This window comes from Anser brachyrhynchus (genome assembly GCF_964034855.1).
Source record: "Anser brachyrhynchus genome assembly, chromosome: 3".
Lineage (NCBI taxonomy): Eukaryota > Metazoa > Chordata > Aves > Anseriformes > Anatidae > Anser > Anser brachyrhynchus.
The window spans coordinates 18684673-18700812 of record NC_137696.1 but is presented as its reverse complement, the minus strand read 5'-3'; the positions used below and the strand labels follow the sequence as shown (position 1 = coordinate 18700812).

General features: G+C 48.0%; 1 protein-coding gene and 1 long non-coding RNA gene across 2 annotated transcripts in view; one reads left to right on the top strand and one right to left on the bottom strand.

The window, feature by feature from the left end:
* Positions 1 to 14048, bottom strand: part of LOC308191835 (baculoviral IAP repeat-containing protein 5-like) — a 166768-nt gene extending 152720 nt beyond the window's left edge. Inside the window, exon 1 of the mRNA XM_080584698.1 lies at positions 14044 to 14048. Coding sequence (XP_080440824.1) covers positions 14044 to 14045 — 2 coding nt within the window. The 5' untranslated portion in view covers positions 14046 to 14048. The remainder of the gene's footprint in view (positions 1 to 14043) is intronic.
* Positions 318 to 14976, top strand: LOC308191844. Its single transcript, XR_013948308.1, has 3 exons — positions 318 to 408; positions 12736 to 13532; positions 14893 to 14976. It is a non-coding gene; the product is annotated as an uncharacterized lncRNA (long non-coding RNA).
* Positions 14977 to 16140: the final 1164 nt, after the last annotated feature.

The window sequence follows — 16140 nt, the reverse complement described above, 5'->3', positions numbered from 1 at the left end:
CTCTCCCTCTGTGCCTGCTTGTAAGCAGAAAACAAAGCAAGACTTGTGTGGCTGTTTTCAGGGCTGGCGTACGAGGCAGCAATATTTCTGGCTTACATCTAACATAAAGCATCAACAACAAAGGTGTAAGCCATACCTTACAGTTTTTATCCATATTCCCCCGTTCTAGTTACACACAGATTTTTTTTTCTAACCTCCTTGCGGCATACCCCCGTCGTTTCCCTTTTTAGATGCTGTTGTGCCTGCTCACTTGAGATACGGGTTGCTGAAAGATCACATATTGAAAATGCATGTGCTGAAAAAGCAGTCCTGTTCCGGCAGGCTCTTTTGTTGGGTGCCTTGTGCTGGCAAGGGGTCCCTTTTGCAAGAGCGTTTGCACCAGATTTGTGGTGAAATTAAGTGGTACTGGTGAGCCTTTTGCTAGACTTAAATGGCAGTGGGTGGGTTGTTCCTCCCTATGCTCCTTTCTGATGTATTTAATCAAGGAATGCTAAATTGGGAGCAAAGTCTTTGTCTTTGAAAGTAAAAAGAATTGAGTGGGAACTTTCTTTTTTTTTTTTTTTTAAATGTATGGTTCTAAAATAAGTCAGGTAAAATGCCTCTGTAATAGAGCACCAGACCTACAAATGCATTTCTCCAGACAACCCTTTCTGGTCCTGTATTTCGATGCCAGCTGTTGGCACGGTGTGGGTGAAAGCTACAGCTCATTGGTGCTGGGAAGGGAAAATTGAGGCACACACTGGCTGCCAGAGCCTCTGCACGGTGCCGTAGCAGACCTCCATCTCTGGTGGCATGAGACTGGGACCCGGGGCAGCTGTGCTTTTTGGTTTTACTTCATGTGGGCGATTTGTCTGTGGTTGTTCTGAGCTTGCTCTCGATAATTCGGTTTCACTATGAGAGAGCGGGGTGCAGAAATCAGATGTCCTGGGGAGGAGGGGAAAGGATGATGTAAGGCCATGAGAACAGGGCCGGGGCTGTTTCATACTGTATACTTATAAGGGAAAATGAATTGAAACTGGCCCCTTGGCTCAGTCTGTTTCAAGAGGTTTTTGTTGTGTTTTTGGAAACGTTGCAACGGGTTGAGAGGGTACCTGACAAGTTAAAGGCGCCTCAGCAAGGAAGAGCTTTTGCAAGGACTCTCACTTGTTTCTATCTCGTGTGACAGATGCGCTCCCTCTGCGAAGGGCAGGTCACCGAGAGCCACGATGCCTTTTCAAAAGGCTTTGTGCCCCAAAAGACAAAACGGTGCAGCCCAGTGGGGTGCAAACCCAGCGGGTGCGGTGCTCTGAGGAGGCTGGATGCGCACGACCTGGCTCTGCGGGCTGCGTGTGCTGTACCGCCACGGCACAGGCACCGCTGAGCAACACGGCTCGGGTTTGTCAGTTTGGGAACCCCTGCTCCACAGAAACCTTCTGTGAAGGGGAATGGGAGTCTGCTTTTCCAGCCGAGCAGCCTGTTCCTCGCAGGCCAGCGAATTTGAGCATCGCCCGAGATGCTTGCAGCGCTGCGGCTTTCCTCACTGAGGCCTCGCAGCAGGGCCCTCGTGAGGCTGCTTCATAGCTGCCTGCTCGCTGCCTGAGCCGAGGGGAAGCTCCCGCGTTTGGGGAAGGAATTTTGGTGCTTCTTTTTTGCTGATTCCCTCATCGCCGGGCCTGCCCTTTGACGGGGCAGATACCCGGGGCAGAGGTGAGGAAGCTGTGTCCTTCACCTGTCTGGGTGGGCCAGGCTCCCAGGAGCCCAGGCCTTCCCCTTCGGCCCCAGGACATAAATGCAGAGCAAAGGTCTTACGGAGAAAGAAGTGAACACCATCGATTGCTACAATAGTGCTGTGGAAATGGAGTCGCTTTTCGTTTTTTGTTTTAATTTGCTCCTTTCCAGCACTGAATAAGCTTTGTCCTTTTTTTTCCTGGTATTAGTGCTATGAATAAGCTAGGCGGAAAGCTCAAGCTGGATGTTCAGACGAACCACCTCGAAATGTGAACCCCCTCTGAATTCCCGTCCCTCTCTCAAGGCAAACTGCCTTTGCAATTACCCTGAAACCTCCCTCCAGAAAAATCTGTCCCCCAGCCACAAGTAAGCCTGAGAAGCTTCAGCAGCACTACTGCTGCTCATGGCTGCTTTCTGCTTTGGCTGCAGTCTGAAACGCTGGATGAACTGCAGCCAACAAGCTTCTGTTCGGTGAAGGGCCACTTCAAAACCCAGCGCGGTCAATATAAAAAATTGTCCGCAGACTCCTCTTTGTGGATGAGCCCCTGCATCTACAGACATCGGAGATCAATACTATCTCCACCTCACTGTGTTTCTAGCATTTGAGATGGTGACTACTTGCTTACTTTATATGCCTCAGCTATGTGAACTCCCCCTCCTGTCCTCCAAGCTACTGACTCATTTCCTCCTCTAAAACCTTCCTTTTTTAGCCTTTCGCTCTCAAGTATTTGGTAGCTGTTTTGAGCCGCCTGTTCCATGCCTTACTTAGGCAAACTCCTACATGACAGCCCTGCAAGCCTTGCTTTTGTACCATAGAAATCATTTTTTTTCCCCCCAATACTTTCAGTTCTGAGGGGCAGTTTTGGCTACTGACTGTGCTCTTTTAGGCAAATTGCTGCTTTGCTGCTGGAACTCAAGGAGGCAGACAATTGGCAAAGCAGCTGGTGAGCTGAGGCTGCTGCTGCTTATGCTAATTGCTGTTGTCTCCCTTTTAGCCCCACGTTTCGCCCATCTGTCTGTACCCACCTGCTGCCTTTTCATACACTTTTGCCCCGTTCTCCCAGTTCGCTGTGTTTCAAGCAGGGATTGCTGAGACTCCTCTTCGTTTGGACAACCCCCCCCCCCCGCAACTGTGGAGCACCCGGGTGGCAGGATCAGGCCCCGACTTTGTGTGCTGTCATGTAGCAAAGAAACAAGCGGCCCCCTTGTGCACGGCGTGGTGGGTGCTCATGACTGATGGATGCTGCTGTAACCTAACTTGCTCTGTGTGCCTGAAATTCAGTAGTCCATATTTCTCGGGGTTTATGGAATATTGGCTCTGTGCTCTTGGCATCGCAAGGCTCAGCAAAGATAATTTTAGACAGGAACAGAAAGTCTCTGTAAACCTTGCAGTCATTGCTGTTTCACTGGCAGAAACAAAGCAATGAGAAACCCATTGCTGTGCGCTGCTGAAACGTTCAGCTTAGTAGATACGCTGGCATCAAAATTTACAGGGAAATATCAGGGGAGGGGGTGAGGCTAAAGATGCTCTGTCCCTTTTCTGAAGATATGGTGCAGCACAGCAGGCAGTGCACAGGAGCCAAGAGCCTGGAGTCTGGCCCAAACCCCTGCTCTGGCCTCTGGGGTGAGGTTGGGCCAGCTGTTTTACCTCTTTGCCTTAGTTTCTCATTTGTGAAGTGTTAACCTTGTTACTGAAATGTGATTTGAGATTTTTTAATGGATATCGAAGCTGGATGCTGCTTATAAATACATGCTATTTTTGCAGTAATGAAAAGGCTGTCCTAAGTTGCTAAAGATTGAATGTCAGAACTCATATTATTTTAATTTGCTCTCAGCTTCCACAGTTGCTGCAGGTTGCAGTCCTCTTAATTCCCAAATGGTAAAAACTCTGCAGCCTGTGAACAACTGGAGAAGAATCTGACCTTGCTTACTGCTATAAATCCTGGCTAGTTTTACCAACCTCATCAGAACCATTCTGGATCAAGCGTGATGGGGAAGGCATCCAGATGCTTCATTACCACCTGGTGGCGTTTTCATCACTAGAAAGATGAAGGAGGGAATAAAACAAAAAGGCAGCTCAGGAATGGAACAGCCCCATGTTAATTTAAAAATGCAAGAATGTCGTCAAGCTACTCTCATAGAATGAATCATAGAATGGCTTGGGTTGGAAAGGACCTTAAAGATCATCAAACTCCACGCCCCCTGACATTGACAGGGATGCCACCCACTAGATCAGGTTGGCCAAGGCCCCATTCAGCCTGTCCTTGAACACCTCCAGGGATGGGGCATCCACAACTGCTCTTGGCAACCTGTTCCAGTGCCTCACTACCCTCTGAGTGAAGAATTTCCTCCTAATTTCCAATCTAAATCTATCCTCTTTTAGTTTAAGACCATTCCCCCTTGTCCTATCATTATCCATCCAGGTAAAGAGTCCTTCTCTGTCCTTTTTATACGACCCCTTTAAGTACTGAAAGGCTGCAATGAGGTCTCCCTGGAGCCTTATCTTCTCTGGGCTGAACATCCCCAGCTCCCTCAGCCTTCCTTCACAGGAGAGGTGCTCCAGCCCTCTGATCATCTTTGTGGCCCTCCTCTGGACTTTCTCTAACAGGTCCACATCCTTCTTGTGCTGTGGGCCCCAAACCTGGACGCAGGGCTCCAGGTGGGGCCTCACGAGGGCAGAGCAGAGGGGCACAATCACCTCCCTCGACCTGCTGGTCACACCTCTGGTGATGCAGCCTAGGACGCAGTTGGCCTTCTGGGCTGCAAGCGCGTACTGCTGGCTCCTGTCAAGCTTTTTGTTCACCAGAACCCCCAAGTCTCTCTCTGCAGGGCTGCTCTCAGTGATTTCTTCTCCCAGTCTGTCCTCCTGTCTGGGATTGCCCTGACCCAGGTGCAGCACCTTGCACTTGGACTTGTTGAACCTCATTCGGTTCACATGGGCCCACTTCTCCAGCCCGTCCAGGTCCTTTTGAATGGCATCTCTTCCTTCTGTTGTATCAACTGTACCACTCAGCTCGATGTCTCCTACCTGACTTGTTCATTTTATTTTATTTTATTTTATTTTTTCTGTTGTTGCCACTAGACTGCCTGCACCAAGTCCTCCATATGATGAGAATGAAATGCATCCTGCCCCAGAATCAGCCTAAGAACTAACCACTGCTCAACTCTCAAATAACCATCAAAATAGGCAACAAGCAAAACTTAAAATGATGTGTTGGCTTCCGTGCATATGCATGAATTGTGTCTTAAATCCCCCTCAGTCTGAGAAGGGAAGGGCGTGTTGAGCACACTGAGGCCTTGGACTGCTCCGAACCTGTGGGTAAAGGTTTAAGCACTCTCTCTGGCTGCATTATCTAAATGCTTTGCCATGCCAGCGTGGTTGTGCTCCTGAGCTTTTGCTGTGACACCGGGCTGTGTCTGCAACCTCTTTTATAGAGGGGCAGGGCTGAGCTGTGGGAGGCTGCGTGACACCCAGCCCCAGGCAGGAAATCTGTGGTAGGGCTGATGCACTCTTTGCTGCCTTTTATGGGGTAACACCCTAACCTTTAGGCCATTTCTTCTCTGAGCATGTAAGATGATCATGTTTGTCGAAGGCAGCATGGCTGTAAGAATTTCTTAGAGAATAAGCATTTGTGGCTTATGTGGGCTTTGCTCCAGGTGTGGAGGTGGTTGCTGCTGACATCTATCTGCAATGCCATTAATATATTTTTTTTTTCTTCCTGACTAAATTAACCCCTGCTACTCTCACAATGTGACCCAGGCAGAAGGTTTTTGTAGCAGGTTGTTCTTCATGATAGGGTTTGCACTTGGCTGCCTCAGAATAATGACAAAATCTTGTGGCGCTCTGTTGCTTCTGCAGGATGGCTGTTTCTTCTGACTTGGAAACTCCAGGCCTGTTTGTGTTTGTTGGGGTTGAGGCCACTTGTTGAACCTGTCTGGGAATGGAGGGAGGTTGGCTCTTGTTGCTGAGGTGGTTAAAATTAGCAGTTAATTTTAAGGAGGGTTTCTGAGGGTAAGATTGGGTGGCATGTGAATTAGCCCTACCACACGTATCACCAATCGTGCAAGGTGCTGTACAGGCATCGACTGGAAAGTCCCCGCCCTAATCTGCTTACTATCTAACCATAAGATAAGAAATGTATGGGGTAACAAAAAAGGAAAAAATGAGACCATATTAGTCAGCATGACGGTGTTCATCAACAGCAGCCTGATAGCTGGGAAGGCCTATGAGGAGGTTTGCTAGAGGGCAATGAAAGCCCCCAAACTCCCTTCAAAACTGTCCAAAACCAGCGTTCTAGCACTGAATATGATTTCTGAGAATGTGTTGTTGTATGTGGAGGGCACGGGGTGCTGCTCTGAGAATTCAGGATGGTTACCAGAGGCAGGTCTGGAGAGGTAAGCCCACAACCCGCATGGGCAGCAGGACAAATCTGCCCGCAGGTTGTGCTTGCCTTTTTTTTTTTTTTTTCCGGCTTCCAATACATTGGACAGTCTTAAAATGTGTGTTACTTTCCTTGTGAACCTGCCTCAGGCACATAGAGACGACATTCCTACCACTTCTGCCACGTGGGCTGTGCGAGGTGATGGGTGGGTGGCTATCACAGGGATGGATGCTAGGAGAGATGAGGGTCTGGCTGTGTTTCCTCAAGTGTGCAGGCACACAGTGGATACAGCAGTCTGGGGGTGGGAAGCTCTGACTGTATCCCTGACCTCTGTCTGTGTTGTGGGCACGGTCGGCCAGCAGGATGTGGTCTGTATGTGTAGATCGGGAATGGGGTCAAGAGGGGCTTGGTAGCCATTGCTCTGCTAGCCAGCTGGGCTGACAGCTGGGCCATGGCGAGCTACACATTCCTGTTGTGGCTGCTCCTGTACAAAGAAGTGCCTGTGGGGAAGCTTCCACTGACAAGCAGGGTCCTGCGAGTGTCTTTCTGAGCCCCAGCACTGCCAGAGCGGCCCGGTTTCAGACAACCAGTCACGACAGCTATACGTGGGTGCTGGCATGGGGCATGGCTGCGGCTGCATTGCCAAGGGAGGCCAGGAAGCCCAGGCAGCCAGCCGATGGTGTGTGGGCTAAATCTGGCCTGCCAGAACAACTTCTCCCTCATGCAGGCTCCCCTGATATTCTTCCTCAGGGCCCTGCTGCTTCCCCAGGCTCGTAAGGGCTGAACATAACCAAAACACAATTCTTGGATCGTGCTCTCCCTGTCACAAAAGTCTTTCTCCTGACAGACAGCACTTCACCCCTCCCCGGCTGCACCTCCAGCCGGGCTCTCGGTTGACTTTCCTCTCCCGGTTTAGCCTTTCGGTCCCAGACTCAGATCCCACACAGCCCGGTCAGGGTGGAGATGTTCCAGCTGCCCTCAGAGGGCTGCTGGGGAGGACAGGACCCGTCAGACACTGCCGGAGCAGGAGAGCAGAGGGCGCGGGGCCTGGCTGGCCACTCCCGTGAAGACACGGCACCATCTTGTGGCACGAAAGTAATTCGCCCTCACAGCTGTAGGAGAGCAGTCCTGACTTTATCAGCCAGACACAGCCTGGTAGTTGCCAGCATTCTTTTTTTGTTCTAGTCCAGCTTCTCTCCCGTGGCTTTAACTCCTTTCTGTGGTTTCCCTACCTGCCTGGTGCGCTTGTTTCTCCCCAGCTGCTGGGACCACCTCTCGCAGAGAGGCTTAAGCTAACAAATTTGACCAGCTCCTGGTTGACCCTGTTACGTTTTCTCAGACTGAGAAGGAGTGTTACGGAGCTGCAGAGGGAGTTATCTAAGGACAGGCTCTGCTAGGACTTGAGGTGTGACAGCTCCACGTCCATCAGAGCTGCCCGAGGTCGGATCGAAGGTCCATGTAGCCTCGCGTCCTCTTCCTGACAGCAGATCCCTAGGGAAGGATGGATGAAGGCAATGAGCCAGCAGCAGAAGATCTGCTAAGCAGTCTACCAGCCTCCAATGTGCAGAGCAGGAACATCTTGACATAGTGCCTCCGTTGGAACAACCTTTCCGGTTGTTCCAACAATTTTCCCTGCACTAAAAAGCATCTTGTCCCGTCTTTCATTTGGCTCCTCTCTGGTGAGAGGTGCTCTGGTTGGATCTCCTTTAAGAGAGGGCAGCACAGGACTGTTTTTCAGCTCTGCTCTTGTGCCTTTCACATGAGCAGGGAAAAGCAGTGGGGCCACTGCAAAATCACCTTTGCAAATTCACATGTTGCCACCAGAGAGCTCCCATCCTTCACACCAGTCCAAGGGTGAAGAAATGCTGACCAACATGGGAAAACAGTCTCCACCACATCCCAGCACGTATAGCAAGGGCTGGACTTTGTCTTTGCTCTGCCTTATTATTATGGCTATTTCTATTATTGCTGTTATTATTATTATCATAGAGCGTGGATGAATTTTGCCCCTTCATTGCAGGCTTCTTGTGGAAGGGGGAATATTTAGGTTGGGAATGTTGAGACTGGCTGATCAGCAAAAACACAGCGGGCAGGTGGAAATCTGGTGGCAGCAGTGCAGTTTTTCTCTCTGGTGGTTTTGCACAGTCTTGCTGATGGGATAGCCAGACTTGAAAGGCATTGCCTGCAGCACACCCTCACTGTACGCAGTCCTACAGAAGAACACAGCACTACAGAGGAACGTGGCACTTCTGCTTGCACCTGTGACCTGTGCTTCTCAGAGCTGTTGGCACATACAGTAGGTTTAAGTTTGTACTAATTTGAGTTTGTAATCACTGGTGATAACGCTTTTCCTGTTTAATTACTGGGTTGAAGCATTAACTCCCCAGGACAATCCAATTCTGGCTTTTTCCATATTCTCTCCTCCGTACCAGTGCCTGGCTCCTGTTCCCACTCTTTCCTGGCTCTTTTAACAAACATGTATTGCCCCACGCCCCATTTCTGCTTTGCTGAGGAGACAAGTTTTCTGCCATTGGAGGAAAAGATGGGTAATTGGTTTAGTTTGGTGAATGACTTACATTGTGAAACTGAAAAATGTTCCTGACTGAGCAGCCCAGATGCTACAGGGAGGTTGGAAAATGACCGTGCTCCCTTCTTTGGGGGCTGCTGTGATGTCTTGCCTTCCTTCTGCACCTGTCTGCCTTGCCCCTTACCTGTGCCGAGAGCCTGAGGAAGCCCTGGAGCCTGTGAGATGTCAGGCTAGGAGCAGGTCTTCCCTTCATGGCCTCCCCATGGCGTTCTGGGGGAGATGAATCTGGAAACAAAGTCTCAACTGCCTGCTCCTGATTGAAGGGCCCATCCTTCCAACTGCTCTCAATTCACTCAATCTACTCCATCCTTCCTTAGACACCCCTTATCTGTGATGTCCCATACCTGACAGAAATCCCAAAGGAATTTTGGAACCTGGGGAACGTAAGTCACTAGAGGCCAAAACACCCAAATATCATCAGATCTAGTCTCTCGTCTCCTGCTTTAGAGCTATCTGCCAGCAGTTCCTAAAGTCCATACCTCGAAAAAAGCAGCCTCTGTCTGATATTTAAAGAAGCCTTTACCTCTAGAGCCTCGGCCCATTGGGTGTTAGCTGTGCAACCGTGTCCCAAAGAGGAGCCCCTTCCCCAACTCGCTTTGTTAGCTGCATATGAGTGAGGGCCACATTTGGCTGTAGTGGTGGCCAAGAGGGAATGCTGTTTAAAGCCAGTGCTCTTTCCTGGAGAAGATGGTGCAAAGCCATCACCCCTGGTTCCTGGAGCAGCTCACTGTGCAAGAGCTCAGTCTTCCAGGAGTTTTTATGGCAATTTATTCTGCTCTGAAAGGGGTCTGGTCGAGACGTAGGGTTGTTTTTCCCTGCTCGTCTTGCTACTTGCGCAGAGTCCTGCAGGTTGTCTTGGGAGATAGGCTGCCTGCAGCTTCCACTGTGCTGAGCACTGACCTGCAGTCACAGGATAGGGGAAACAGGGACTGTAGGTACAGGTAAAAGCTCATGTTAGTTTAGAAAGCTTGATCTACAAGGGAATATGCAGGGAGTTGGAAGGCTGCTTATTTTAAGGATGAAAGCACTTAAGAGTTCATAGCAATCTCCAAACTTATGTGAGGGTCAGCTGCAGAAAATTAACATGTTCTTTGTGCTCATGCTAGTTGAAGACAAGCTGTATTGGTCTGAGATCACAGAAAGGGACATTTGGGGTTAGACAGATGTTTCCAAAGGTGAGAAGAGCAAGCCAGTGGACTAGGTTATTTGGGAAAGAAATGAATGTCCTTTCTTGGAGGTACCTAAAAAGCAGCATCCATCAATAATGGTGTAACTTCCACCTGTGTTTCAGCTGGTCTGTCAGGGCAAAGGAATTCCGCAGCAAAAGCTTCTGTGGCACAGGAAGAAAGGAAAGGAGGTGGAAACACACCCCCAGTGACCTGCCTGGCAAATCCCCTCTTCTCGGGCCGAGGACCTTTCTCATGGTGAGCCCACAAAGGTTGTGCATGTTGTCTGTTGGGAACATAGTGCTAGGGAAGAGGAGAAGGAGGTCCTTCACAATCCACACAGTTACCAGGAGAGCAATTTTACCCCAGGAAGCCAAGGACACAGCTCCGGCACTTTTCAGGCCAATGTGGATTCCTTCTGACCCTGGCTGGAGGTAGTGGTCCAGAAACATTATCTCAGCCTGGGGAGACAAGACTGTTCTGCAACATTATCCTTTCTCTGGTCATGACCAGCTCTGGTTGAACTGGACAGAAACATTGCATCAAACAAGATCGCCCCAAGCTAGAAAGAGAAGCTTGTGGCAGTCCTAAGTACCGATCAGTCATGTATGCCCTTGTTTGCAACAAGAGACTATAGCAGCTCCAGGTAGCCTACAAGAGGTCCTGGGGTTGCGGGTTCATTCTTGGGAGTGCGGGGTTAGGCAGAATTGCCAAGGAAAGCCAGAAGCTCTGCCTGTGCTGTCTGACATATGTTGTGAGCTTTATCTCACTGAGAAGCAAACCAGGAGAACAGAACAGCCGGCTTGGAGCTGGAGATCTCATCAGCAGAGCCCTCTCCTTCCTGCTGAGCTCCTTGGTCCGGGTGCGGAGCCTGATTCTCACGCCAGCGTGCTGGGATTTTAGATGGGGTGTGAATTACTCTGGCGCCACGTGAAGTGTCCTGTTTTTGGCATGAAGGATCTTTAGCATAGATGAGAATTGGCTCTAACGCTGCAGTAGCCACGAGCTAAACAAGTACCAGTTTAAGGTGAAGTAGGTTTTCATGAAGCATTGTTGCTCTCCAGATTTTTTTTTTTCACCAAAAACATATCTAAAGAACGTGTATCTTGGGTGATCACCACAATGTCAGAATGGCTTCTTAGCCTGGAGGAATCCTGCTGCTGCAACAAAACTGCAACACAACGGCGTCACAGCACTAAAACCCTGCGTAGAGATATGCATCCTAGAGGGCTTTCTGCCCTGAAAAGGTACTTTGAAATAGCAAGGCACCTGCAGTTATAATCCTGGCATTGGTCTGGGGAAGTGTTTCAAAAGTTAGGGTGCACCTGGGGGCATACATATAGCAAGATCGGTGTATGCTAGTGCATTTGTGTGTAAATGTCCACATGCAAAAAAGAGCCAGGGCTCTTCTAGAGTGGGAGAGCTTGTGTCCTCGTTTATTTACACGGTCCAACACTTGCATTTTCATGAGGCTTAGATATTTCACGTGCTTGCCAGAACAAACACAGCACAGGACTCTTCTAAGCAGTTGAAATCATTAAGGGGGCTCTGTGTCTACTTGTGATTTTCCACTTGTTTGAGCTGACTTCAAGATGTGAACATAAAATCTGGCACTCGCAGGCACCATGTGGATTTGTGATGGTCTTGGGAGCACTGCTTCTCCATAAAACAATGTCTCGATCACATCCAAGCACAGATGTTGTTTGTTTTTCTGTGACAGGTGCAGTATCAGTGATATTTGCTTTTCGAGCCATCCAAGTCAGGCTTTCATGGAAATTCTTTTAAGAAGTTACAGATAGTTCATTTCGGTACACTGCTTCAGTAAAGACTGCAGCAAACTCTTTGGCAGAGAGAATGAATGATAAAAATAAGAGAGTTGTCTGTGGAAGGGAAACGGACAGCAATTTTTTTTAATGGCACATTGTAGTGGTTACTAAGCATTATGGTCTTGTCAGCAGTCTCAGGATGTTGTATATATTTTTTTTTCTTGAATTCCCAGCTGCTGGAAGGAAGACATTGCATAAGAATCTCCATTTTCTCATTTAAAAAAAGTAAATCTCTAAACCTTGTGGTTGCTTAGAAAAACATGAGAACATGAGCTGAATGTTCCAGATAGGATGTTGAAATCAAAACCAAACACAATGGAAAACTTAGTTCACAGCTTTAAAATCCAGACGGCAGATAAACAGCCTTAGCTTGCTTTAGACTGCCATTTGGAAATGTATCAATATCTCACTTTTTGGGGCCTGACTGCTGGCAGGAGGGCACGTATGATTTCAGAATCAGAGTTCAGTCTCTTTTTGGTTAGACAATAGTGATTTTTATCAAAAGTCAGTATTTCTGTGAAATAAAATCTTTATTTTTTTTTTTTTTGAGAGCGCCTCTTTTTCAACTTTTTAGCATTGCTTCAGTCTCACTTTGTCTCTTGTTTTGTTTCCCAACTCTGGGTTGGGAATTGAGTTCTGAGCTGAGAATTTTGCAGGATCACAGAATGTTTGAGGTTGGAAGGAACCTCTGGAGATCATCTGGTCCAACCCCTGTGCCAAGCAGGGTCACCTAATGCCATCCTGAATCTGTTCTGGTTCATGCTTCTTACCCTTTTGGCTTTAATGTTTCTGTCTGGAGACTTGCATTTGGTTTGATGTTCACCTTGGGTTTGGTGTTTTCTTCCTTTCCTCATTTTGGCTTCTTCATCCTGTCTGTCACTTTCCAGCTTTGTTTCGAGCTGGTGCTGGAAAATTCCACCTTGAGCAGTAGGTGGAGGTGCACCTGGATATTGACTTTTATCGGCTGAGCACGTGATGTTTCTGAGTGCAGCGCCACCACTCAAAGTCATATTTGAGCTCATCTTCTCGTGACTGGGGAAGTTATTGACTTTTTTTTTTTTCCCCAGAGATGACTGAATTTCTGGTGAAAGACACGCATGTTGCAGGAATTCATGGAGATGGAGGTTGAGTTCTCCAAGCAGAAGTGTCCCTGAAGGTCTGTAGGGGGCCGTACTGCTGATAAAGCTGTCGGATGGTGTGAGAAGTTGGAGGATGAAAAACAAGGAGATCCTTCTCTCTCTGATCCCCTACTTGCATGACGTGGGAACAATGACTGTAAATCTTCATCCGTGTTGCAGCTGATAGTCCAGGTTGTTCTTGCACACCATTCCTGGAGCTAAAAGACCATTTCAAGCTGAGATGCTGGCTTGGCCCAAAGCATGGTGCTTTCTGAAATTCGGAAGATGCCGGTGTAAACACACTTGCTGCAAGCCTATGATCTTGCTCCTGGGAGCTGACTGAATTTGGCACGGCCCAGTCACCGCAGCTAACCTGAGCCTAGTTCTTCCAGCATAGGTATTTCACACCCAAGCCACGGCCACCTTAGCAGCCTGTAATGAGAACAGAAACCCTGCTGTGTCCCAGGGCTTAACCCTGCCCATTGTCTTGCAGAAGAGGTCTCATTTCTGACCCTCCTGACTGACTTCCAATTTCATATGGGGAACTGTATTTCCTATTTGCAGAATGAAAATAAAAGGTCTGCAAAGCACTGCTTGTTGGAGTCCCAAGGAACAGCAGTGGAATGAGTATGACCTACACAGGAAGCTCATGGCAGGAGAACTGGGGAAGTCCGGGCCCAGGGAAGGTGAGGAACCAGCGTGTAGCACCGTCCAAGGCTGACAGCCCATCTGAAGAGGACCCTGAGGTACGTATGACTGCAGTGAGTGTAGGAACAAAAGAAAGAGAAGATGATGTGAAGTTAGTTATCTCTGCATAGCCCATCTGCACACGACATAGTTTCTTTGAAGCCAGTACAGCTACCAGCTCTCGTCCAGAGACCACTGTCCTGCTCTAAAATGGTCTGTTTTGGAAAGGGTATGGTTTCTCTCCGAGACTGTGGGAGGCAGATTGCTGCCCATGTGTCTGCATTTAGGGAAGAAACCAGGGGTGGGAGGTAGCGCTTCCACCCAGTATTGAACTCTGCAACTTGCTGACTGCTGCCTCTCAGCATCTGCAAGCAGTCAAGCTCCATTTAGGACTATTTCCTCCTGGGAGGATGTGGTGCCACCAGGCTTTCTGTGACTTCTGTCAGTACCTTCCAGCAGCTCTCAGTTGAAACCGCCTGGCTCAGACAAATGCCGGGTAAGGTAGACGTCAGCATGGCCAACTGCTAAGCTGCTGTGCTTAAAAAAAACATCTTCCATTTCCAATTAGAAATGGTTCAAAAATTATTCTTTTCAGCTTTTCTGAAACCCAGCTCTCATCCCTTTCTGTGTCACGACAAATATAATATATATATTTTTTTCTACTTCAATGAGAAGTATTTTAAAAAACTTGTTTGTATTTATTTGCACCAAGATATACAGAAACTTTGTTTTCTGGAAAATGGTTCTGTTGTTGTATATCTTTAAGGTAACTGCACATACAGACATCCACAGGCGAAATGATGTTTTTAGACCATGACCTTAAAATGTTTAAGATGAGCCAAAGATACTAGTTCTGGTGTGATTTTTCTTTTCCAGATCTTTTCCAGTCTTTCCTTATTTTGTTAAGGTTAACTATACTCAGAATAAGATCTGCAGCTGTGAGCATCATGCATGAGACAGAACTAAATGTCTTTAGCGCCATGCAGGCTTGCTAGAGCTTATTTGTCAGGGTCCTTGTCTTCAGAGCTTGAGTGTCTGTATCTGTCGTCCTGTAGTAGACCCATGGCTGTCGAGGACCTTGAGGCCGTGTGGATGACTAGCAGTGAAGCTCTTCCTCTTCTGCTCAGGCCTTTCCCAGTATTATTAGCCTCAAATGGCCCTGGATGGGCTGGGTGGTGTATATGTGTAAGTCAAGGGCCTACCTATTCATTAAGCAAGGTACACCACAGGCTGCCAGAGGTAGCTTTATTCCCACTGTAAACCGAGAGAGAGGTGCCCCCAAGGTTTAACAGCCATAGATGGGACAAGACCCTGAGTAACCTGATCGAGCTGGGTCTGCTTTGAGCAGGGAGCTGACCTCCAAAATCTCTTCCAAAACCTATACCATTCCACGATAAAATCTACAGCTTTATATTGTAGGGCACTTTGGTGGAGATCACACAGGAACTCCTGGAAACAGGCCCTGCATCCTGCCACTGAGTGAGGCCGTGGCAAGCCCTAAGGTAGGCTGAGCTATCCCAGCTCCTCCAGCATCTGCCTAACAAATAAATAAAAGTACGAGTGGAATAGCTGGGGAGAGGGGTCTGGGGAGAGGCATTCCTTGGAGCTACACCTCAAGTCATGCCTCATAGCACAGACTCGCTTATCTGTGTTTGCCAGCCTTCAGTAAGTGGTGTGTGTGCACATTATGGAGGAAGCTGCTTAAATGGTGGCAAATTGTGATTAGAAGCACTTGAGCAGGCAGTAGGAGACGTAGAAACTTAGAGGTGGCATGGCCAGATCTTTGAAGGTGCTGTGGCACGGCTGGTCTCCAGAGCAACTGGCTGCCCTCTTATTAAACACTCCTTTCTGAACTGCTGCTTCAAATTCCTAAGCAAGGGCTTTGCACAAAGCTTGAGCGTAGAGTGGGGCTGGTGGGAGTTCACATGCTTGCTGGAGCAAGAGGCACCTTCAGTAGCAGAACAAATGAAATATCCTAATTTTTATTTTTCTCTACAGGCTTTCTCAGCTTCTCCTCAAACTCCAAAGTGTGCGGCAGTTTGACCATCAGAGCCCAGATCTGTGAGCAGTGATCTGTTCTGATCACGTTAAATCTGAGAGAAGGGGTTTCTGACAGATCTGATATTTTCAGAGCTCACTTCTCCTTCCTTCTCCCTGCCCAGCTGGGGTGTTGTTGCAAGGTGACTGTGGGCCTTTTCAGTGTTTTTTATTTTGTGTTATTTTGTGTTATTTTATGTTACGTTATTTTATTTTATTTTATTATTATTTTTTTTTATTTGCCTAGTCATGGGATTCGTCTGGGAGCAGCTTGCTGGAATACTCTTATCTGAGAAACATCTCCTGTGGGATACTTGTTCTCCATGAGGAGTCTGGCATTTCTTACCCTTTCAAAACCAGGTTTGCAGTGTAAGGGCCTGCAGAAAATCTGTATTTTGGCTTTTTTTAGGTAATATCTGCTTGCAATTGGCTCGTACTGTAAATATTCTTGCCAATAAACTTGTGAGAATCAACAGAGAGAGCAAAGTTCTGTCATTTGGTATAGTTAGAAACTTTCTCAACATTTGGGCATAACAAATGCCGTGACATGCTGCCAAGTTCACTGCAGAGAGTATAATGCTGGGAAAAGTTATATTTATGTCCCCGTTACTTGTCTGGATTGTTTTTTTA